The sequence below is a fragment of the Melanerpes formicivorus genome, unplaced genomic scaffold, assembly GCF_026170545.1.
Source record: "Melanerpes formicivorus ecotype bairdi unplaced genomic scaffold, bMelFor1.0.p_v2 SCAF_30, whole genome shotgun sequence".
NCBI lineage: Eukaryota > Metazoa > Chordata > Aves > Piciformes > Picidae > Melanerpes > Melanerpes formicivorus.
In genome coordinates, this window is record NW_027142382.1 from 8620675 (window position 1) to 8643665 (window position 22991).

Here is a 22991-nt window from a genome sequence, read left to right on the forward strand (position 1 = left end):
GTCTACAGTCCAGGCCACTCCCAAGTAGCTGCGTAGAGTGGTGTGACCCATTAAAGGGTCACATTAAGGTAAGTTGAGCTAAACAAGTGTTTTAATGTAGAGAAAAATGTAATGAATGATTAAAGTATACCAAGTATGTTCAGACCAGGCATGAGCTGATGAGGACAGTCTTCAGATACATAATAGACTGGCATGATAAGTTGTTGTCTTGGCTTGGTCCCTTTAGGTTAATTCAATGTTTGGGGAATAACGAGAGGAACAGTGAAATGCTACAGGAAACAACTAAGCCACATGGGAGGCTTCTGAAGAACAGGGGAACTACCAACTAAGAATTAGGTCCTCACATACTTGATGTGCTTCAGAAGAAGGGAAATTGACAAAATGGCTCCTACAATTTCCTTGCAATCATGTGTTTGATTGTGCCCGGTGACAGGACAAGAGGTTAACAGGCACAAAATTTAACATAGCAAGTTCCATCTAAACATGAGAGTGCTAGAACACTGGAACAGGCTGCCCAGAGAGGTGGTGCAGTCCCCATCTCTCAAGTCATTCAAAACCTACCTGGATACCATCCTGTGCAGCTGCCCTAGTTGATCCTGCTCTGGCAGGGAGGTTGGACTAGATGATGTCCAGAGGTCCCCTCCAACCCCTATCATTCTGTGATTCTACATTCTGCACAAGTAACACTTAGCTAGCATGAAGTCACAACATTTTGTGAAGTAAGTTAAACTTACAGGACTGCAGCTTGCATTTGGTAAAATAGTTATAGTAACTTGACCTTTACAAGTTATTGCTATTCATCAGCAAAATAATTTGCTTTATTGCCAGTGCTTTTCTACTACAATTCAGACAAAGTTCCATTTCCAAATCAGTCTTTACAGGCAACAAGACAACACAAACTAAGAATAAATGAACCAACAAAACCAACCCCCCTAAAGTTACTAATGACAATGTATGCTCACTTTCAAAAATCCTGGTATTTTATGCCTGACTTCCTGAACACTGCAATTCCACACCACAGTATTTTATTGCCACTTGTCATCCTATATATATCTGTTTGTTTTCAGATCACAGTAAAACCTCAGAGGGGAAAGAAAGGTTGAAAACTGCAAATTATTTATTCTACAATTAGTGGTCAGGTGCTTGTTGGGTTCTGGAGAAAACTTACTAAATAAATAAAAATATAGATTCATCTTTATTAATGAGGTATGCATTTTCTCAGAGGAGGTTTCTCGGGATGCAGCCTTCTATCTGGATTTCAGCTGGCCAGCCACCGTATCTGTTGGTTTTCTGGTCAGAGTGGTTTATCTGTTAAAAACATAAAATTAAAATATCAGTATTTGCTTCTCCATTTACAAACTGGTTTGTCAAACCTCATACAACAGAAGGGAGTAATGGGGAAGGACTGGGAAGCTAAAGCAGCATATTACACATCTTGCTTATTAACAAAATGGGTGAAGATTGCATCAGTCTCTTACACAGAGTGCTCTGTTTATTTTCCAGATGGCTGTCATAACATGCACCAACCTGAGTAACCTTTCCCTGTAGAAGCTGTGTAATGTGAAGAAGATTTCAACAATATTCTGGGGGGAGTACAAACCTCCCAAATGATGAAAGTTTGACATGCCTTTGGAGAGAGTTGGTATCACCAAGGGAACTGATCTCTGTTTTGGGTTTTCTCATTTCTGTCCATCATACAGATGAGCACTACTGGGCTTCACAGACAGTGAATACAAGGTCATAGATGAAAACAGAAATCTGATACAAAAATGGTAGCTTTACTTGTCCTGAAGCCTGAAGGCAAGTAACTTAGGAAAGGTTTGTGATGTAACCATTGCTCTATTTGCATGGCCAATGTGGCACAGCCCAATTTTCATACAAACCCAGTTTTGAGTTTTAGGAAGACCTTCGAATGTGTCCTGAATGTAAGTCAGGTTTGACCTTGCAAAACAGACTCTCTAGAGTCACTGGTGCCTTCTGAAATTTGTCTACAGATGATTTAGTGCTGGTGTGGTAGAATTCAGTATTGTACGCAGCCCAAATCCAAAGTGAAGAATGACAATACATTACAGAACCAGCTTTGTGCAACTGCGGCTCACTGAACAGACGACGGTTATCACAGCTAATGCACAAACCCTGCACCTGAAGGTTGTATCTGATATACAGACAAATAGAAAGTGAAAATAAAATGAACCTGACCTTTTCTTTTTGGGTATCATCTGGCAGCTTGAAGCCTTTGGCAGCTATAAAAGCCCAGCTTGACCTGAACTTCATATTCCATATTTCTTTACTTCCCAGCCCTTTCACTAAATTTCTTGCATCATTCCTTAGCCTACAAAAATGAAGTTTAAAAAAAGTGTTAAAAATTCAGTAGGTGAAAAATGCTGAAAAAGAACACAACTGGTTTACATTAGTAAGTCAGCAGAAGCAAAAAGGAAGTTAAAAAAATTCAGAGAGCTGCCTTAGTAGCATGCCATTAAATTCACAGAGCAAAATTCTTTTTTCTTCCTCCTCTCTACATTCCTGATGCTAATAAAACCTGTTTGAAACAGCACAGCAGAAAGAAAAACGTGTCTCAAATGCTATCTGATATTTCAACCCTTCCTAAACAAGGACAAGGGCAGAATCCAACGGCATGAGATTGAACACATCCAAGCACCAGGTTCTGCACATTGGCCACAACAACCCCATGCAGTGCTACAGGCTGGGGTCAGAGTGGCTGGAGAGCAGCCAGGTAGAGAGGGACCTGGGGGTACAGGTCGATGGTAGGCTGAAGATGAGCCTGCAGTGTGCCCAGGCAGCCAAGAGGGCCAATGGCATCCTGGCCTGCATCAAGAACAGTGTGGCCAGCAGGAGCAGGGAGGTCATTCTGCCCCTGTACACTGCACTGGTTAGGCCACACCTTGAGTCCTGTGTCCAGTTCTGGGCTCCTCAGTTTAGGAAGGAGGTTGACTTGCTGGAACAAGTCCAGAAAAGGGCAACAAAGCTGGGGAGGGGTTTGGAACACAGCCCTATGAGGAGAGGCTGAGGGAGCTGGGGTTGCTTAGCCTGGAGAGGAGGAGACTCAGGGGTGACCTTATTGCTCTCTACAACTACCTGAAGGGAGGTTGTAGACAAGCAGAGGTTGGTCTCTTCTCCCACGCAGCCAGTACCAGAACAAGAGGACACAGTCTCAGGCTGTGCCAGGGGAGGTTTAGGTTGGATGTTAGGAAGAAGTTCTATACAGAGAGAGTGATTGCCCATTGGAATGGGCTGCCTGGGGAGGCAGTGGAGTCACCATCACTGGAGGTGTTCAGGAGGAGACTTGATGGGGTGCTTGGTGCCATGGTTTAGTTGTTTAGGTGGATTGGATTGGTTGAAGGGTTGGACACGATGATCTTGAAGGTCTCTTCCAACCTGGTCTATTCTATTCTATTCTAGAAAGTCTACCACCTGAATTAAGTCTTTCCCTGTCTAATTATCATACCATGAATTCAACTTAAAACAACACCCTAAGATTTAAAAGCATTTAAAGAATCAGGTTAAGATGTAACAAAGAATGCAATCTAGATAAATTATAAATGGAGGAATGGATACTTTCTTAATAGAAGGTTGTGACCCAGTGGTAACAGCAGTGCCCTTTATCATGACAACTGGTGCTTTTAAAGAATTGTACTACCATGTACCCATCTTGGGAAGCAGAATAGAGAATACAGAATTAACCAGGTTGGAAAAGACCTTCGAGATCATCAAGTTCACCCTATCATCCAACACCATCTAATCAACTAAATCATGGCAATAAGTGCCTCATCCAGTTTCTTCTTAAACACTTCCAGTGATGGTGATTCCACCAACCTCCCTGGGCAGCCCATTCCAATGGGCAATTACTCTTTCTGTGAGGAATTTCTTCCTAACATCCAGTCTAAACCTCCCCTGGTGCAGCTTGAAACTGTGTCCTCTTGTTCTGTCTACAGGTTGCCTGGGAGAAGAGACCAACCCCCTGAGCCTCCTCTTCTCCAGGCTAGCAACTCCAGCTCCCTCAGCCGCTCCTCACAGGGCTTGTGCATTGACATACATAATGTGAGCAAGCACTAAATGGATGTGGAATCAAAATCTTTGTAGGCAGGAAATGAGAGAACAACCCTGATCTCAGAGTGAAATTTATCACTCCTTTACCCCATTAGGCAGTGGTAATTTGCAAGCTATTAGTTGTCTCCGTTCCTCAGCCTATCATGACTGATTTGCTTACCTAAAGCTTCCATCATAGTAAGTTGCCATCAAAAGAAGGGACCCTTCTGGTGCATTTTTAATGAATGTTATCATCTCTCCTGAGTGGTCTGTTGAATTAATTGCATAACTGATTATTCATTAAACACAGATCACATGCCAACTACTTTAATTTCCTTAGACTCTTTTTTCTTCTCTATTCAAAACGAGGTCTGATTGGGCAACTGCTCTCTTCACAGGCTGAGTGCCTCATTTGGAAAAGGGCAGAAAATTTCTAACTCTCCCTGAAAGCTAGGCCAGCATGGATTGATCTGCACTTCTCAGTACTGAATAAAGATACTTCTGAATTTCTGCAAAACCATTTACACCCAGAATAAGCATGTATAGAGTTTCTTATGTTTACCTCACATAGTATTATACATACAAGCAAAGCATGAAATAGCCCAGGAGTCACTGTTATTCTGTAGGTTTCCTACTACCATGCTAACTGCAGAGCTGAGCTGTGCACCCACTTCCACTAAGTAGCAGCCTATTTGCAGCACTAAGCTGTTTATTGATTTTACAGTTTCTGAACTTACAGAAGACACTGGCTTTCCACATTGAAAAACGTGTAGCAGGCAGCCTGGAGACATTACAGTGTACATAACCTAGTGTATAGAAACTTCTAGCCCTATGATTAGACCCAATGTGGTATCTATTCATGTGTGTAAGCTCACAAGTGTTCTTAAGTGGTCAGAGAACTGGCTTCCAGTGACTTATGGCATTTTGTTTCTCCTTACTAACATGCAAGGATATCTACTGTTTGAAGTTTGAAAAGTATGTCAAAAACTATTCTCTTAATTAGCTATATGGAAGGACAGTAAGAGACAGACTGGCGTATTTCCTATGATGATTTTACAACTGAACTGAACTGAACTGAACTGATGTCAGGAAAAGGATTTTTGCTGAGTCAAGTATCTGGATGTGGTTCCTGGTTAAGCGCTACTCCTACCAGACTGAAATAATGAGGAAAACCCCCCAGACACCCCTTGACCTCCCCAGTTAAAAAAAGGCAGCAAGAAAATGAAAATTAAAACCAAAACAAGACCAACAAACAAGACAATTATCTCAATAAACAGGAGAAATTCAGCTATTCTGTCAAAATCTGTCATCAGATCTGGCCAGAGCATATTTTATGAAGACAACTGTTTGTTTCTAGTTGATCCCTGTCAGTAATACAAGCAGAGTAATTTGAAAGAGCAGAACAATTATATAAACATAAGTCCTTTCTTAATGCTGAAACACTAATAGAAGCTCTGTTTCGCTCTCTTCCCTACCTCCTTCCCACATGTCAAAACATTTTGTTGAGGTAACTTCTCCTGTTTTATCTGTAATAAAAGACAAAGTTGTGTAAATATGAGCAAAATGATTAAATCACCATACACAGCATTTTCAACTAGAGCTAGGCATCTCTTAATCTTGTGTATTACTTGGTTTCTGAGTTTTCTTTTGTTTAATTTCTGTTAATTGGAAGGAATATAAAATAACCTAAGTTTAAGATTTGGGGAGAATCTTCATATAGTCTCTGAATCCTTTCATATAGCCTCTGAATTGTCAAATGTGACCTAAACATTTTTATTACTTTCTATTTTGAAGTAGGAATTCAATTTCCTTTGTGCTTCCATGTTTTTATATCTGTATATACTATAATAGGTCACAACCACAAACAGGGAAATTGTTTAAGCCTAAGGCTGTTTGAATGAGCTTAATACTATTCTGTGCAAGCTTTCATACCATTTGAATCTCAGTGGACAGAAACTGAACACTCATCATCACTACATCAGAAGTTGGGCATGCAAACAATTAGTCATTCCAAAACACTTTGGTTACTACTGTTCAGTCTGGAGAAGAGAAGGCTCCGAGGTGACCTAATTGTGGCCTTCCAGTATCTGAAGAGGGCCTACAAGGGTTGTCCAGGGAGGTGGTTGGGGCAGGGGGGTTGGAACTAGATGATCCTTGTGGTCCCTTCCAACCCTGACTGATACTATGATACTATGATACCATTCCTCATCGATTTTGCAGCTGTTTAGCTGGCTATCTTTGTTTAAACAAGACATGTACAACTAGGTATTCTTTTCAAATGTCTAAATCCATGGCAACTATATTAACTGGTTTTCATTATCCATGACCCATATCCATGCTACATGAATGAATCTTTTCCCATTTAGAGTGTATCAGCTTGTTTGTAGTGAAAGATTCATCAGTTCCTGATTCATTTCTGGCTTCTCTTTGATTCCCATATGGGAAAATCATGAAGACAAATTCTTTTGAGCATAGTATTCTATCTGTTTATCCTACTGGTGAGGGGAAAAGGTGGCAAAAATCTGCCAGCGGTAAAACAACATTCTAGAATGGGGCTTCTTCTGAGCAATAATCACAAAAAAAGGGAAAAGGCTGTAGTGAGGACTGCAGAAGTCAACAAACTTATTTTCTTTTGTTATTTTGGGCTTAATAGCTCTGTCTTCCTTCTTACAACAGATTGTATTCCTTCACTCACAGGAAGAGTTATGGAATAAAACAGGATAAACATTGAGCAAAGTCATTAGCTTGACTGATCTGATTAGAGGACGTGGAAAGTATGTCTCACTATAAATTAGTCTGAAACCATGGACACATTTACTTGCAGGTGGAGATGAAAGAGTAGCTAAAATGACTATGTGTGATAAATGAAATGGCTCTTTAAAAATGTGTAAAATTTGATGTATCACTTCTTTTTCCTCACTAATATGCAAAGATAATGCTAGTTCCCTACTCCCATTTGCTACAGCCTTGCTTATGCATCCAGGATGAGTCTTTGTCCTCTTGATCTACAACTGTATGTTGAAAACTCATTTTTAACTGTTTACCTACTGTAAGCAAGTTTTCATGATCACTTATTGGAAAAAAATTACAGTAGATAACTGGGAAAAAAATGGAACAAATTCCTGTCTTTGCTAACCTAACCCAGCATGCAGGTTTAGACAAGGTCAAGATCTTGCTTAGCAATACTGAGACAAAGAAATGGAATGTAACTGGTTTGTGATCAAAGTCAACCTGACTATACATTTGAACTCACTTTCTTCCCCTCCCTCCACAACATGTAGGCATTGATTTTTCTCAGGCTCCATTACTGAATACATGGAACTTCATAATTATTCCCATTCATCTAAATTAAAATGGTGCCTCCAGATCTGGGATAAACCTTTCCAGTACCATCAAACCATCACCTTTCCAATAGCTCTCACTATAGGTAAAGACATATAATGGCAATTTAATATTGATCAAGCTCTGAGTTTGTCTTTCTCTGACTGACAAAGTCTGGGAAAGGAATTTGTACCTTGGTTGTACCTTGGGGCAGAACTGCAATCCTCAGTTACTGCTTGCCCCTTATCTGTAGGACAATAGATGTCTTTTATCAAGCACTGAACCTGAAATGTGAGCCTTTCTGCTGGAGATGGTGGATCTTTTTGCTATGCTACATAAGAAGCAGTTTTTTCATCTAATAAAATATACATATACTTCCAGGTACACATTTTTTATTTTCTTATACTGATTATGAACACATTTCTTTTGTTTATCCAGGAGACTACTTCCCTCAAACACAGATTTGTTTTTCTTATATTTAACGTGAACTAAATTTGGAACTTTTTTTCCTTCCTTTTTCTTCCATACTTAGCTAGTAAAAAATACATGAAAACAAACAAACCAACCAACCCCAAAAACTCAATCCCCCTAAGGACCTTTGTAAATTACTGCAGTACAAAAGTATGTCTCTCTGTAACATTTTTTCACTTACTTACAATTCACAATGGCAATGTTTATACCTCTTCCAGCATTACCCTTCTCTCTGCTTACGAGCCTGGAATTAAAATAAACACAGTATCAGCAGAATGCATCTGTCCAGAACTCTTACCAAAATTACATTTACCAGTGCTAAGTCACTTTCTGATATTCATGTTTTCTTCAGTTATTTAATTCAAGACTTTAGTAAACAAGAGCTATAGCATAAAAACCCTGCACATTATTTCAGTGCTTCGATGATACACAATGAGTCTTTCAAAATGAGCTAGGCCAAGAAAATACTTAAAACACATGCAGCCAGAAAGATAGAGTAGTAAAAAACAAAGATAAAATGTGGGTTTGTGGCAGTGTTATGTGTGGACCACACTAAACAGAAAGATCACTGCAAGACTTTGAAGTCACTCTGTCCAGTTTTAAAAGCCATGAAAGAACCTGACTTTCAGAAGGTGTTGACTATTGAACATACTAAAAATAGTACCATGAAAACTAGAAATTAAACTTGAAACTAACAGCTGAATGCAGCTTATGTAGAGGAACAAATTAAAAAACCTGAGATTCTGTACTTACAAAAAAAAAAGCTATAAAAAGGAATTAAAATACTGTCAGATATATTCTGAAGTTTATCACAAGGATAGAAGCCCTTTGGTAGGAGCTTTCTTGCCACTAGTGAACTAAAATTCAACACCTTTCTTCACACTACAAAGCACTTGCCTAGATTTATAGTCTGGTACTCACAGCTCATCCTCAAAACAGATTTTAGGCGGCCTGTCTTTGCCAACACCACTAAGAATCCGATAGGCATAGTGCCCAGGTGGGCAGGGAGACCAGTGATCACACTTCTGCCTTTTTGGGACTGGGGCTGCAATAACAAAGATGAGAAAACATTTTCTTGGATGCTGCATAAACAATTTCTACATGGAAAGAATCACTCAATATCAACATGCTAAGCTCATACATAGACAGAAGCCAACCCTGCCAGGCTTCAAGTATTCTGGTGACATTATCACAAATTTGCCTGAGCTGAATTACCATTGACTTACAAACAGCTGCCAGGACCAAAAGAAGGCTTATATAGGAGAAAATGCCCTATATAGTATGATGTGCTTTGAATCTAGAGCTATTATTGTTGGACAATGTCCAGAAAGGGGCAACAAAGCTGATAAAGAGACTAGAAAACAAGTCTTAGGAAAGACCACTGAGGGAACTGGGATTGTTCAGTCTGGAGGAGGCTGAGATGTAGAGACCTCATGGCTCTCTACAGCTCTCTGAAAGGTCACTTCTCAATAGTGTCAGGTGATAGGAAGAGAGAAAATAGCCTGAAATTGTGCCTTGGAAGGTTTAGAATGGAGAGTGGACAGTCTTTGGAATAAGTTGCCCAGGGAAGTGGTGGAGTCAGTGTCCCTGGAGGTGTTCAAGAAATGTGTGGACATGGCATTTCAAGACATGGTTTAATGGCCATGATGGTCTTAGGTTGATGGTTGGACTCAAGAATTTTAGAGGTCTTTTCCAAACACAACGATTCTATGAGTGTGTTGTGCTGTTTCATGAGAGGAAACAAGGGCTCGAGGCATGAAGATACCTACACCAATAGGTTAAAGTTAATGGCTATCATTCTAATTTTAAGCCTTTTTCATGATGATAAAATAGTCAATGAATAAATAAGAAAATAGATTTGAGAAAATCTCATGCATGGAGCCACCTAGTCAGATTAAAGGAATGAAATAACAAAGATGTAATCCCAGAGTTTGGTTAGTGATTAAACAATTTACCATAACTGTAAAGCACATGTGACAGAACCAAACTGCAGCTGCATCTTTGTTTATACGCCAGCAAACAAATAGTTTTCTTCCATTATTATTCAATCAATTTATTTCCACACTATCAAATATAGGCCAAAATTCTGTTTCTTCAAAGACAGCATCTAGGAACTACCTCAGAGTTTCACGAATTCACTTTACAGAGCCAGCTTCATTCTTACAATAGCACATACCAACTGATTTACTAGGTAATAAGCCATTTGTCATTTGGCACATAAATATGCAATACCAGATATAACAAAAGGAAAAAACCAAAAACCAAAAACAAAGAAAAACAACTACATACCCCTTAACACTGGTTTCTTCCCAATGTCTTGAAGATTAGCAAGAGATCTTGCTACTGTCTGTCTGGGTACAACATCAGCAAGTAAGTATCCCATGTACAAACTAGACAGTGATGCCAACAGCAGCCCTACAAATTTCAGAAAATCTGCCAGGGAAAAAAGAAAAAGAACAAAACCCATGGAGACATAAGGATGTTTTCATAGCAACACATCAAATCTTGTATTTTTTCTGTCGCTGCTACACTAACTGGCTATTTTATTTCTGATACACTGTGCTAACAACAGTCTTCAGAGATGTGGCAAGAGAATATTTGTTGCATCCCCATCTCTGACAGTCCCTTTTCTTTCTAAAATTTGATCTTCAAGCAGAAAACTCCCCCTAAGACTCACCTCAAACCACATCTCTAATACCCAGAAGAAAGTTCAACTTAATCCTACTCTGAAAAGTAAGTAGCAGATACTACACATGATTATACAGTTAGTAGGCAGTTACTATTGATTTTCTGCGATAGGCAGACACTGCAGAAACGGGTTTGAATGTTGACCTTACAGGGAATTCCTTCCACCCACCCTTTTGATGCACTGCAAAAATCCCTCCACCCACCCTTTTGACACGCTGGATACAAAGAAGTGAAGAAGTCCCAAATCATCTCATTCACAATGGCTGCGTTCAAACACAGCTAAGTGACTGTTCCACCATCTCTCAGTTAGATCACACTTTCCATTGACTGTATCAGCAGCACATCTACACACTATAGGAACAACAGGATGCACAATTCTCCTGATTATAGGAAAACATAAATTTGATACTGAGTATCTCCTCTTGCTCACCAGAAATGCTAACGTGCATTTCTGTTCTAAATGCAATGCACTAGTTAGCTTTATGGTGCTAAAAAAGGAAATATCAAAGTGCAATGGTGAACCTGGATGCTTTGATGCCATTTCCTGATCTGTAAAGAAATGTGTCCTTGAACATAAGTATCTGTAATAGTGAAAAAGACAAAATTTTTATTCTCATAGGCCTGAAAAACAAGTGCAACAGAACCAATGTCCAAAAATATCCAGCATGTTCACTTTCAGAGATGCCAGCTTTCTAGAAAATACTGCTTATTATCTAGACTACATCTTCCCTATAACAATTTAAACTCAAGACAACATCACTTTTCTTCTTGGAACTGCTTTTTATGAATACCAACAGTTCTGCCCTATCCCTTCTCCAGAATAAAACCCAACTGTTCAGTTTTCTTCTCGGGTCCTGTTTTTTGCAGGTCATATCACTCTCCTGTAATTTCTGCCCAAATGGTTTGTGTCTTTTACTGCAGAATGGACATGCTAGTCCAAAACACCTGTTCTGAGGGCTCTACTTCTGCTTAGTCAAGCCAGAAGGAAGTTTGGTGGGGTTTTTTTGTTTGGTTGGTTTTGTTTTGGTTTTTGGTATTAGGAGTAAATTCACACAGTATCACAGTATAACCAAGGTTGGAAATGACCTTGAGGATCATCGAGTCCAACCTATCAACACAGACCCCATGACCAGACCATGGCACCAAGTGCCACGTCCAATCCCCTCTTGAACGCCTCCAGGGACGGTGACTCCACAACCTCCCTGGGCAGCACATTCTAATGACGAATGACTCGCTCAGTGAAGAACTTCCTCCTCACCTCGAGTCTAAACCTACCCTGGCACAGCTTGAGACTGTGTCCCCTTGTTCTGGTGCTGGTTGCCTGGGAGAAGAGACCAACCCCTTCCCGGCTACAACCACCTTTCAGGTAGTTGTAGAGGGCAATGAGGTCATTGACTTAGCTTCTGTTTATAATGCACCATGAAGACCAAATCTTTCTTCCATCAAAGATTTTTCCTCCTTAGCTACTCCTCACACTGTATTTGTGCAGGTAGTCATTCCTGCATTCTACTTAGCTTTAAAAATAAAAAGACTAACAAAACACTGCAGCAAACACAGACTAGTAAAGATAGCACTGAGCAATACAATCATCTAAACTCTCCTTTCTTTGTAACTACAAAAGTAACAAGTGTCCCTCTCAATCATCTTTCCTAAATGAAGCACAGTCATACTTTAACCTTTCTGTAAAAAAATCCCAGTTTCTTGTTTCCTGGATCCATAAAAAAGAAAGTAAAAAAAAAAAGGGGAGAACACAACAACAATAAACCAAAGTTGTGTGTCATTGTAATTAGGAACTGTGTTTGTATTTGTGTGACTGTAAGGGGGATACTGTGGGAAACATACTGTATTTTCAAAGGATGGAGAAAGATATAACAGATCTTCACAGAAAGAAACTTCCCAATTAGTACCTCAGTCTAAGAGAAATGTCCCACTCTACCACAAACTGTAGTGCAAACCTGCACTGAAAGAATATGGACAATTACTCCAACATCTCATTCATGCAGTGAATGCAAACATTACACTGACAAAGTTCACATGCACAAAACAGAAAGCTGCAGGAACCAAGCATAATGCAACCTAACTCACTTTTAAAAAAATAACACATCAAATAGATTTAATTTGTAAAGGAGACCAAGTCTCAAAAACAAAATTCAGGAAAAATTATGTGAAAACTACAGCCTATTTATTTACAGATTTTAGTGAATTTTTTTGGAGGGTGGGGTGCCTCATGAAGATCTATGAAACCATCAGGCTTTGGGTTGCTTTTTCTGTTGTTGGTTCGGTAGAATCATCAGTACAATGATGATTCTTGGCCCTGTTTTTTCATCAAAAGGAGTGAGCAATTCTGTTTCTCAACAGGGCAGCCTTTTACCTAAGCAGAAGAAAAAGCACTGCAATGTCCAGCTGCTGTTACTGTGGTCCCTATTTTAAACTGCAAGCTGCCTAAAGCATTTCTAAAATATGCCTTTAAGGGTTCAAGGAAGACATTCGCCAAGTTTGTATCTAGTTCTAAATGCTTTTCACTGCCAGGCAACTTGCCGGTTTTCGTTCTTGGGTTCAGCAGGCGCTGGGGGCCTGCGCGCTGACCCTGGCCGCTGGGCCTGCCTGGGTCTCTTAGCTTCACTGAGGGCACACACATGCTTAAAACCCCATACAACAGCTGCTAACGTAGAAACAACAACAAACAAACGAACCGAAACTTTTCTCGATAAAGAGAGAAACACGTCTAAGATGAGAATGTAGATCAACCCGCCCTAAGAAGGTGGGTGTCGTGCACCTTGCAGATTCCGGCTAGGGCCCGGACGCGAGGTCCGGCACTGGCCTCTCTAAAGCCTGTCCGCAGGCTCTGTCCCCTCTCGCCCCTGGTTCGAGGACACTGTCAGCAACAACCCTCTCGCCCCCATCCCGCGATGAGGGGCCTCGCCTCGCCCGCCCGGCCGAGCGGCCAGGACCGTCGGGCCGCGCACCTGAGGAAGGCGCAAGGCGGGAGCGAGTCGCCCGCAGCCCTGCCAGGGGCACCGGACAGCGACACCGGCACCCTCTGCGCCCCTCTCCTCAATTGGCGGGGTGAGCCCCCGGCGCTCCGGGGCTGCTACTCACTTGGCCGGCTCTGCCACATTATTCATAATGTTGGCGGACTGCTTGCCCTTCTGCCCCTGCTCCTCCTCCTTGTTCTTCCTCGCCTTGTCCTGTAGCCACCGTGACAGCGCGCGAAGGGGAGCGGCCGCTGGCAGCTCGGTAGGGCAGCGTAGTGCCAGCCGAGCACCGCACGCCGCTGCCCTGGGCGCTTTCCTCTGATGGGGAAGCCACAGGCTGGCTGCCGGGGAAGGTGGCGTCTGAGAGCAGGAGATAGCCCTGTAGGTGCCATGGGCCGCGTGAGGCGCGGGGCACCTCGGGGGAGTGGAGCTGGGCACGGCACAGGCAGGCACGGCACAGGCAGGCACGGCACAGGCAGGCAGGCACGACGGCCCTTGCGGGTGCCCGGCCCCTTTGCAGTTTGTGGTGTCAGGAGGGAACGGCTGGCATCAAGGCCTCATGTTACTTCTTTAGCAAAGCGAAGGAAAGGCAGGGAAAGAAGAGCCTGGCACAGGGTGCAGGTGCTCTGAAGGAAGAACGGGCATGTACAATTAGGGGGAAGAGGATTTATCCACCAAGCCGTGCCCGTTTTGAGCCAAGGGGATGGGGCAGTAGATGCCACCTGAAATGCAAACATAAGAGATAAAGCTAAAAGCTGTTTCCCCCAAATACCAAAACAAACCAGTTATTTTAAGTCTGCTGAACCCATGCTAGAAAGGCTCTCTCTGGCCATTACCAGGGTCCGTGTGGTGGTTTAAAGACGGCCACTAGGCAGAGCCCCATTGGAGCCTCTTCTTTCCTCCACCCACTGCCACAGCACTAGGATTGAGACAAGCCCTACCATGGACACCAGGCTGAGCCCATGGTTCATCTTGTGGTGGGCTCTGATAAAGCTGTAAGCAGTGCATTGTGCACCCTCACCTGGATGTTTTCTTCCCCTTGGGGTAGCTTGGTCAGTTCTTGATTCCCATTGCCCCACAAAAAATACCTGGCACTGCTTGCACCTCCATTTCTCTCCCACTCCCCAGCATCCTGGGCCAGATGTAATGAGTATAGAATGACAACTGTGCTGGCAATACACATTTTCTAGTCTATGTCAGATAACATGAGACAAAGGCATTGCCCATCATAAATATGCTGTTCTGTTTTTAAAACCACCAGTTTCCAATGTGTTGTGGTTGGTCTCACCAGCACTGGTCAGCCCTGACCCTGAACCAAGAAATTAGATCTCGCACCAGGGACAGCTTCTAAAGACTGAAGTAGCCACTCAAACATGTTCAGGAAACTGAGCTGAAGAAACTGAAGACCTTCAAGTTGGGCAAAACTAAAATAAGGAAGCTAGTGGTTTTGAAAGTGGCTAAAACTGTTGTCTGTAAGACTGTATGATTTGGATACTCTTATTTCTTCTGCCTTAAATCGTGCACTGAAATGATGTTTAGTTACCAAACAGATGAATAAAGTCCTACAGGAGGGCACATATAGGACTGCAGCCAGACTGGGGCTTTTGCCTTCCTCCCAGGATACCCATGAAAACTATAAATATTTCCAGCCCCTGGAGAAGAGACATTTCTTGTCCTTGCCTATGAGTGGAATAGTGTAGTGTAGGTAAATACGAATTGCAGGTAAAACCTTGTGGTGGTGAGAGAAAGTTCAGTTCTCCCCCCCCACACACAAAGAAACCACAGCTAACTCAGAGAAGCAGAGATGAATTAAAGCTATATTTACAAGCAGGATGAGATGCAGTGAATATATAGACAATATACAGTATTTAGCACATATACAGAAATATACAGCAAAGAACATAATACAGAACAAAACTCCCTCCTCCAGCCAGGAAGGTCCCCTGCCCTGTACCCCTCTCTCTCCCCCCACCTCTCTTTTTTCCCAAAAAGGGTTAGAGAGAGAGAAAAGGTAATTACTAAGGAGTAAATTCAGTTAGCTCAAAGCATATGCAAGAATTATTCTTACCTGTTAGTTCAAGATTAACTCCGTCCAGCAGCTGTTGCTCAGAGAGACAGAAGCAGACAGGCTGAAAAGACGGACAGAACAGAACTGAAACTGAGATTCAAACTGAACTAAAACTTAAAGTTGCATTCTACCAATGAAATTCGTTAAGAACATCTTGTTTTAATTATTTCACCAAAAACATTCAGCCAGAGTGTTCCAGCAACTGTCCCTTTTCTTAAAGGCGCAGCCTAAAACAGTCACAAACCCTAAGGGAGTAATTGCTGCTGGTTATTTTCAAACAGACTAGAGCTTGCAAACGAAAAGCAACATCCAATGAACCCTAGGTGTGTGAATAATTGCAGTGGTAATATGGGTCAAATAAAAAAATTAAAAACAGAGGCCAAAAAAGGAGTTATGAGTGGGCAAGGGAAATTAGGGACAACACAGCTCTGGGGTGCTTTTGCAAATATAGAATTATTTCTGCAGGAAATGTTATCCTGTAGGATAACACATCAGAAAATGACATCTCTTCTAGTAAGTGACTGAAACTATTGAAGAGCACATTTAAAGTAAATTAAAGTAAATTAAAGTAAAGTAAATTACCTTTAAAGTAAAAAATACACTACAGTTCATGGTAGCCAAATGAAAAATACTGCTACCTTTTTTGGTTTTTGGTTGGGTTTTTTTGTGGTGTTGGTTTTTTTTTTTTTTCCTTTTTAAAGAAGAAAAATTAGCCAGGATTCAGAATGACTTATTTTTAAAATACATTTATTTCATGAGCATTGGTGGGTCACAGTATGAATGAATACAAATTGTAAGCCCCCACAGGCCTTGTCACTACCTCAACTCTATTCTATTCTATTAGCCTGGAGAGGAGGAGACTCGGGGTGACCTTATTGCTCTCTACAAGTACCTGAAGGGAGGTTGTAGACAGGTGGATGTTGGTCTCTTCTCCCAGGCAGCCAGCACCAGAACAAGAGGACAGAGTCTCAGGCTGTGCAAGGGGAGGTTTAGGTTGGATGTCAGGAAGAAGTTCTATACAGAGAGAGTGATTGCCCATTGGAATGGGCTGCCCGGGGAGGTGGTGGAGTCACCATAATTGGAGGTGTTCAAGAGGAGACTTGATGGGGTGCTTGGTGCCATGGTTTAGTTGTTTAGGTAGGTTGGATTGGTTGATGAGTTGGACACGATGATCTTGAAGGTCTCTTCCAACCTGGTCTGGTCCATTCCATTCCATTCCATTCCATTCCATTCCATTCCATTCCATTCCATTCCATTCCATTCCATTCCATTCCATCAGTGTCTATTGGGGAGCTGCTATTTCATCTGCTTTTGCCCACAAGAAAAATATAAGAGGTTATTTCATTTTCATGTCTGCCTAAGCTACATTGAACTACATGCCAGCATTTTTCTACAAAGCCAGGCCACAAAGTACTTGGCTCTGGATGTGAGGAGGAGGTTCTTCACCATGAGAGTGGTGACGCCCTCGAATGGGTTGTCCAGGGAGGTGGTTGAGGCCCCATCCTGGAGGTGTTTAAGGCCAGGCTGGATGAGGCTCTGGCCAGCCTGATGTAGTGTGGGGTGTCCCTGCCCATGGCAGGGGGGTTGGAACTAGATGATCCTTGTGGTGCCTTCCAACCCTGACTGATACTGTGATACTATGATGATGCTTGCCTGCCAAAGTCCAGGGATCCAGTGGTCTCTAGCTGAGAAGCCTTTCCTACCAAAAGACTAGGAAACTTTAAAATGCTTTATTTACTTCAGTAAAGTAACTACCTTAGTTTTGTGTCTGGAAAAGAAAATGCAATACTGTTCTTTCTTTAGTAATTAATCATAGATGTAGGATGCAGAACACTTTTGGAGTATCATTTCTGTTCCTATTCTGTAACTGTTCCGTGATTTGAAAGCTTAGAGAAAAACGTTCAAAACATTAATCTTCACTCTCAATTCTCACAAATCTGTAAGATCTTTTGGTGATAAGCCACACAGGAAATCTACTCAGGAAACAAATTACTCTTGCAAACACTAAATGGAACAGGTGAATGTACATACCACTGTGCTTATGTATTAATCATGTTTTATCATCACAAGAATCATAGTCCTTAGGAGAACTTTATGGGCATTTGCTAGCACTAAAAGTACAGCAGAGCACATCTCTGGTAGTTTTAGGCTATACCTTTAAAATTTAGCTGCAGATTTTGAGCAGGAAAGTAGAAAAATATAAATAAATCACTAGTGGGTATAAAAAGGAAAACAAAAGATTATTCTAAATAAATTCATTGGATAAATGTCTGGGATAAGAGAAGCAGTATCACAACAATTCTTCACATTTTCCATTTCCCATTCCTTTTCTGATCTCTGCTGGCTTGCTTTGCTCGGGAGAGAGATAACATGCTTCTGGCTAGCCTTGGGATAAGTCTAACTTACTGTTTTCTCTCTCAAATCCTCTCTCTCTCTTGGGACAGGGGAGTTTGGGGGGGCAGCAGAACAGCTTCCTGGGTCTTCTGACCAGGGGGGTTTCATGTTGTTTGCTAATTGTAAATGTTTGTATAATTTTGTAAATTCTGTATATTCTGCACCTACTCATTGCATTCCATTGTGGAGTGTAGTTTTTGCTTGTAAATGCAGCTTCATCTGCTTCTAACTGAGTTGGTCTGGCTAAAAGTAAATGCTGGGGGGAAAATTCAACCCACCACAACACCTCTGCTTGCCCTCTGAGCTGCTGTACCTCGAGAGGTGTTTTCTGCATCCACCTCACCTGGATAACCAACTAACAAAGTGTCATTTCAGTCCTTGCAGTTATTTAATTTACATGTTTTCAGCTTATCCAGAAAAATCAGAATCACAGACTGGTAGGGGTTGGAAGTGACCTCTGGGGATCATCTAGTCCAACCTCCCTGCTGGGGAGGGTCACCCACAGCAGGTTGTGCATGGTCATGTCCAGGCAGCTTTGGAATCTCTGCAAAGGAGAGTCCATAACCTCTCTGGGCAGCCTGCTCCAGGGCTCCAGCACCTTCACAGCAAAGAATTTTCTCCTCATGTTCAAATGGGACCTCCTGGGCTCTAATTTGTGCCTGTTATCCATTGTCCTATTGCTGGGCACCACTGTGAAAAGAGTGCCCCTTGTCCTTTAGATATTGATGAACAATGAGAAGATCCCCTCTCAGTCTGCTCTTCTCCAGGCTAAAGAGCCCCAGGTCTCTCAGCCTTTCCTCCTCACAGACAAAGATGTATTCAAATCTTAACACTTTCCCCCCATATATGCAAAAATGGATCATATAACAAAAGGCAAAGAGCAAGCAATGATTACTGTCAATTGATAAGCTAGAAAACCTGTAAAGCTAGCTCCCAGGACACAGCTGGGCTGTTAACACAGAGGTGGGGTGTCTTTGTGTTTTTCTTATGCTTTGTTCATCTAGAGCTATATGAGGAAAATACATTCAGTTGCACTTCATGCAGATAGATGCTGTTCATCAGCAAAGTTTCCTCAGTAAAAGCATCAACAGCTTAATACAACATGGGCCTAAATCTAGTCATCTTTTGTACGCAGTAGCCCAAGCTTTTCAGAAGAGGAAGGCAAGGGGAGAGAGAGAAGAACAAAGTGAGGGTGAGAGAGAGAAGAGCAAAATGAGAGAGAAAGGAAAATCCTTCCATTAAATGCTGGATATTTTGATACAGCTTTGCACAATCCTACAGGACCTCTTGTGTCTGTTTGCTTGAAATGGTGCTGTCAACACAGTCATTAGGCCTACAGGTCTCTATTAGCACAGGCCCAGTGCACTCTCACATGGTCTACAGCGAAGTCTGAATGTAAACACTTCTGCAAGCTCACTCAATGAAGTAGGGATTTACCAGAGGAAGCTGGATTGGCAAGGTCTCTGCTGTCAGCAATCCCAAAGCACTTGTAGTCCTGGAGCTCTTTCTCCCGGGATCCATTCTGCCAACACCAAGTTTCTCATCAGGGTGCCAGGCTGATGCCACTGTGACAGGCTTAGGTCACCTGAAGGTGATGCTGAAGTTCTAAAAGAGAAAAAAAACTCACAGTAAATCAATTCACACAAACAATGGAGCACTAGATTTCTTTCAACCTTGTCTTCTAGGGAGGGGGATGAACAGAAAAAAAGAGGTATCACCTTGCCTGTGGGCCAGGATGGCAATGGACCTGGGCAGTCCCAGTGGGCTGGTATTTCAGGACAGTGTGAAAAAACAGATGGGTGTAAGTTATTTGATGGAAAGCAAAATATGCACAAACCAGAAGCTTGTGGAAATACACCAGCAGTTAAAAATCAGTAAAACCATCAGCCTAGAGATTTTCAAGATCTACAATAATAATGTCACATACAGGAACAATAGGGGAGGCTGAAGTTAATGTTAAGCTTAGTATTGAAAGCTCAGCCAAAGGAAAAGTCAATAGTATTCTTATGAATAATACTTCAGAACAGTGCTGGGTGCATGAAAAGAAAGAAGTTGAGGCATCACAATACCTTACTTATGAATAAAAAAGCAGTTTCATCTAGCTAACAGCTGCAGCAATCCAATGTGCTAAGTGTGTATACATTGGCAGCACAGTTTCTTGCAGTCTTTACAATTACCTGCATCTCTTTGGAAATTGAATTTCATAGTACAACAAATGATGAGTCAAGGTATAGGCAGCCTCCAGAAGGGAAAAAAATCCCCAAACAACAACCAAACAAATGCCCAAGCCATTTATTCTTAAAAAAGAGTTTGTTTTGGTGCAGAAATGGAAGAATAGTTAATATTTACAGTTCTAAGTGGCCATCGTCAGGATTATATGTTGTCCTGAAAAATTACATTGAGCACCTGGATTGTAAACCTTTGTGCATTTGTTTACTCTGCAGCTACCATTACTAAAAGAGCTGTATTCTTGGAAAAAATCGTTACTTTCCTGTTTCATACACAAACTGAAATGGTATTTTGTTTCAATAGGCCAGCACAAGAGAAGTGTGCAGACCATTTTACAGTTTTGGATTCAATAAGCCTGAAACACAGAGGGTGCTCTGAAGATGATGGCAATTTCAAAAGTGTAAGAGATCTTCAGTTACAAGAAAAAAATTCTAAACTTGTGCAGTCCCTTGGGAGCAGAGATGTGTAGTAACAGGCAGGCTTCACTAAATACTAAGACAGTAATAAGTAAACCCAGCATCTTCCCCGTGTGAAATAAAAGCACAGGTTTAAACAGTTGGTGTTAATGTGTCTTGCTTGACCAGTTCCCTAAGTTCATCAACATGAATAAAATACCATCCTGGCATTGAAGATAAAAGCTTAAAAATCATGAACTTTGTTTAAAGAGAGACTTAAAAGGGGAGAGAAGGGTGATATTACTAAATGATGTGGAGACCCCACGCTAAAGACTTTTTTAGGTAGGCTTTTTCAAAAAGACGAAAGCGTTAAGTACTTTTAATAGCGTTCAAGCCAGACAACAGAATTGGCTTTAAGCGCCAAACTCTATTTGAAAAGCAAACCATGTGCGCCACCTCCCGGAGTACAAAACACAAAGCACAGTAACCAGCGCCTCGGGGCTCTCCCAAGCTCAGAGCTGCCAGCCGACTTAGGGACAGTGATATTCAATTTGTAGACCTTCTTGGTTTATAGTTTAGGGCAGTAGGCAGCAACTCATCCATCCCAAATCATCAGAAGCTTCATCTTTTCTAATTAATATATGCTGTGCCTGATTTCTGTCCAATACGGAAATGAAAAAGTTGAAGCAACATCATCTCTTTGGGCGTAAGTAGGAAAAATCCCCTTGAGGGCAAACTTGCTTGCCTCTGTCCCTCTACGCTAAGTTCAGATGAGATCTAAAGCACTTCTGCTTTCTTTTCAGAGCTGAAGCCAGAAGTTAGAACTGAAAGCCACAATGTACTAGGAAGAATTTGGATGGATGTAATTTATCAGCTTTGAAGGTCATCTTAACAGGATTTAAAAAGACCCAGAGAATAGGTTGAAAGAATTAATCATTTATTTTGAGCAGCATAAAATCTGATTTTTTTACATAGCGTTTATCTGAAAATGGCAAGACCTGGAAGTACAAAGTATCAGTTTCTGGAAAATTCAGGAATGAGGCTTGACAGTAGGTGGGACAGACATCCTAACATCACCTGAAGACTGAATTAAAGAAACTATACCCCGGGTTTCAAAGTGTTGATCTCATTTTTCTTTTCAGTCAATGTCACAAAACACTGTCTATTTAAAAAAGAAATTAAAAATAAAACTCAGGTGAAGAAATGCCTCCACAAGATGGAATCTTTTCCTTAAAAATGAAGGCCTTTCCACATTTCCTTATTAACTATCAGATAACAGTTAGGTAAAGACTTAAAAGATTTGTGCATCTCTATATGAAATTGTCAATAAAAAAATGTGAACTGCCTGTTTCAGATAAATCTTATTTAAACACTCAGCCTTGTACAGTTTATGCACACACAGAGCACTGGCTAGCAAAGCAATTTTTTTCCAGGACACACTGCAGTAGCCCATGCCTTGGTGCTATCAAGAAATTGTCAGTTGTCTTTTCAGTACCACTTCATCATGACTTTGAGTCCGTTCTTTTCTCCCCAGAACGTCCCAAAGGATAGCAACGTTGCAAACACAGCATTTAAACATTCAACTAGAGAATTCCTCTCTAACGACACAGGAACAAACATACCCTTTGCAGGTTTGATATGGCTCTGTGAAAATGTCCCTCTTCCAAGAGGGATGTGGTGAGAAGATGGTTACAGACAATGTAGTTCATTCAAGTACTTTGCTTTAAGCACACGTTGCTGTAAAGTGAGAGCAGGCTTGTTGCTCAACTCTGAAAGAAGCAGAAGCGTCCCAGTCGGCAAAAAGAACCTACAGACAGTAAGGGTCCAATACAGTTGGTGGTAGGACAAATGGCAAGGCCTTTGAGAGAGGGGATGTCACCTGTGTAAGGAATGGCATTAACACACACTGCTCCTTGTGGTCCTCCTCTCCATCTCTGTATTTTGTAAGGACAGAGAAAAAGGAGAATGTGCAGAACCAGTGAGGAAGACCAAGTAGTTAAGTATTTCCAAGTGGGCAGTGAAAGAGGTCAAGGAAACAGTTAAATGCACAAAGGAGTTCTATGCACACAGACAAATTCAGGACCAGTGACACTGATCCACTTTTAGTTGTAATTCTCCTAATACTGAAGTATTTCCAGCTTTGAGTTAATTTCTAAATTTCTAAGCAAACTACTTTAAAACAGTGAACTATTTAAAACTGTGAATGGTCACCAAGAAAACCATCTTGGTCAGAAGGCTGAAATTTGGATATAGAGGTCTTTAGAAATTAGGAACTTTTTTTTTCCTGGGCAGGGGGTGGGCAAAATGATGAAGCTAAAAGACAATCAGAAAAATCAGCTTTACAGCCAGCAAATTAGTAGGACAGTGGCTATACTAAATTTCCTTGATTTTAAGTGATTGCCA

General features: G+C 41.5%; 1 protein-coding gene across 4 annotated transcripts; it reads right to left on the reverse strand.

Moving 5' to 3' along the window:
• Positions 1 to 797: 797 nt before the first annotated feature.
• Positions 798 to 21001, reverse strand: FAM3B (FAM3 metabolism regulating signaling molecule B). 4 transcript variants are annotated; one of them, XM_068155242.1, is made up of 10 exons: positions 19402 to 21001; positions 16763 to 16878; positions 15571 to 15631; positions 10129 to 10272; positions 8761 to 8884; positions 8025 to 8083; positions 5523 to 5573; positions 4229 to 4316; positions 2200 to 2332; positions 798 to 1308 (listed from the first exon to the last, which is right to left on the reverse strand). In XM_068155242.1, the coding sequence occupies exons 2-10, from the start codon at positions 16844 to 16846 to the stop codon at positions 1219 to 1221; spliced, it is 834 nt and encodes a 277-aa protein (XP_068011343.1). In that variant the 5' UTR covers positions 16847 to 16878; positions 19402 to 21001; the 3' UTR covers positions 798 to 1218. The 4 variants fall into 4 exon arrangements, with proteins under 4 accessions (XP_068011343.1, XP_068011344.1, XP_068011347.1 ...); XM_068155243.1 differs by lacking the exon at positions 19402 to 21001 and having other exon boundaries at positions 16763 to 16893; XM_068155246.1 differs by lacking the exons at positions 15571 to 15631; positions 16763 to 16878; positions 19402 to 21001 and adding an exon at positions 13627 to 13734.
• Positions 21002 to 22991: the final 1990 nt, after the last annotated feature.

Coding starts and splice junctions, on each gene's coding strand:
- FAM3B (XM_068155242.1), bottom strand. CDS start 16,846: ATGGAATGGAATGGAATGGAATGGAATGGAATGGAATGGAATGGAATG. Junction 8,084..8,760: donor ATCTGTTTTGAGGATGAGCT/GTGAGTACCAGA, acceptor TTTTAATTCCAG/GCTCGTAAGCAGAGAGAAGG. Junction 5,574..8,024: donor AAACATTGCCATTGTGAATT/GTAAGTAAGTGA, acceptor CTTTTATTACAG/ATAAAACAGGAGAAGTTACC.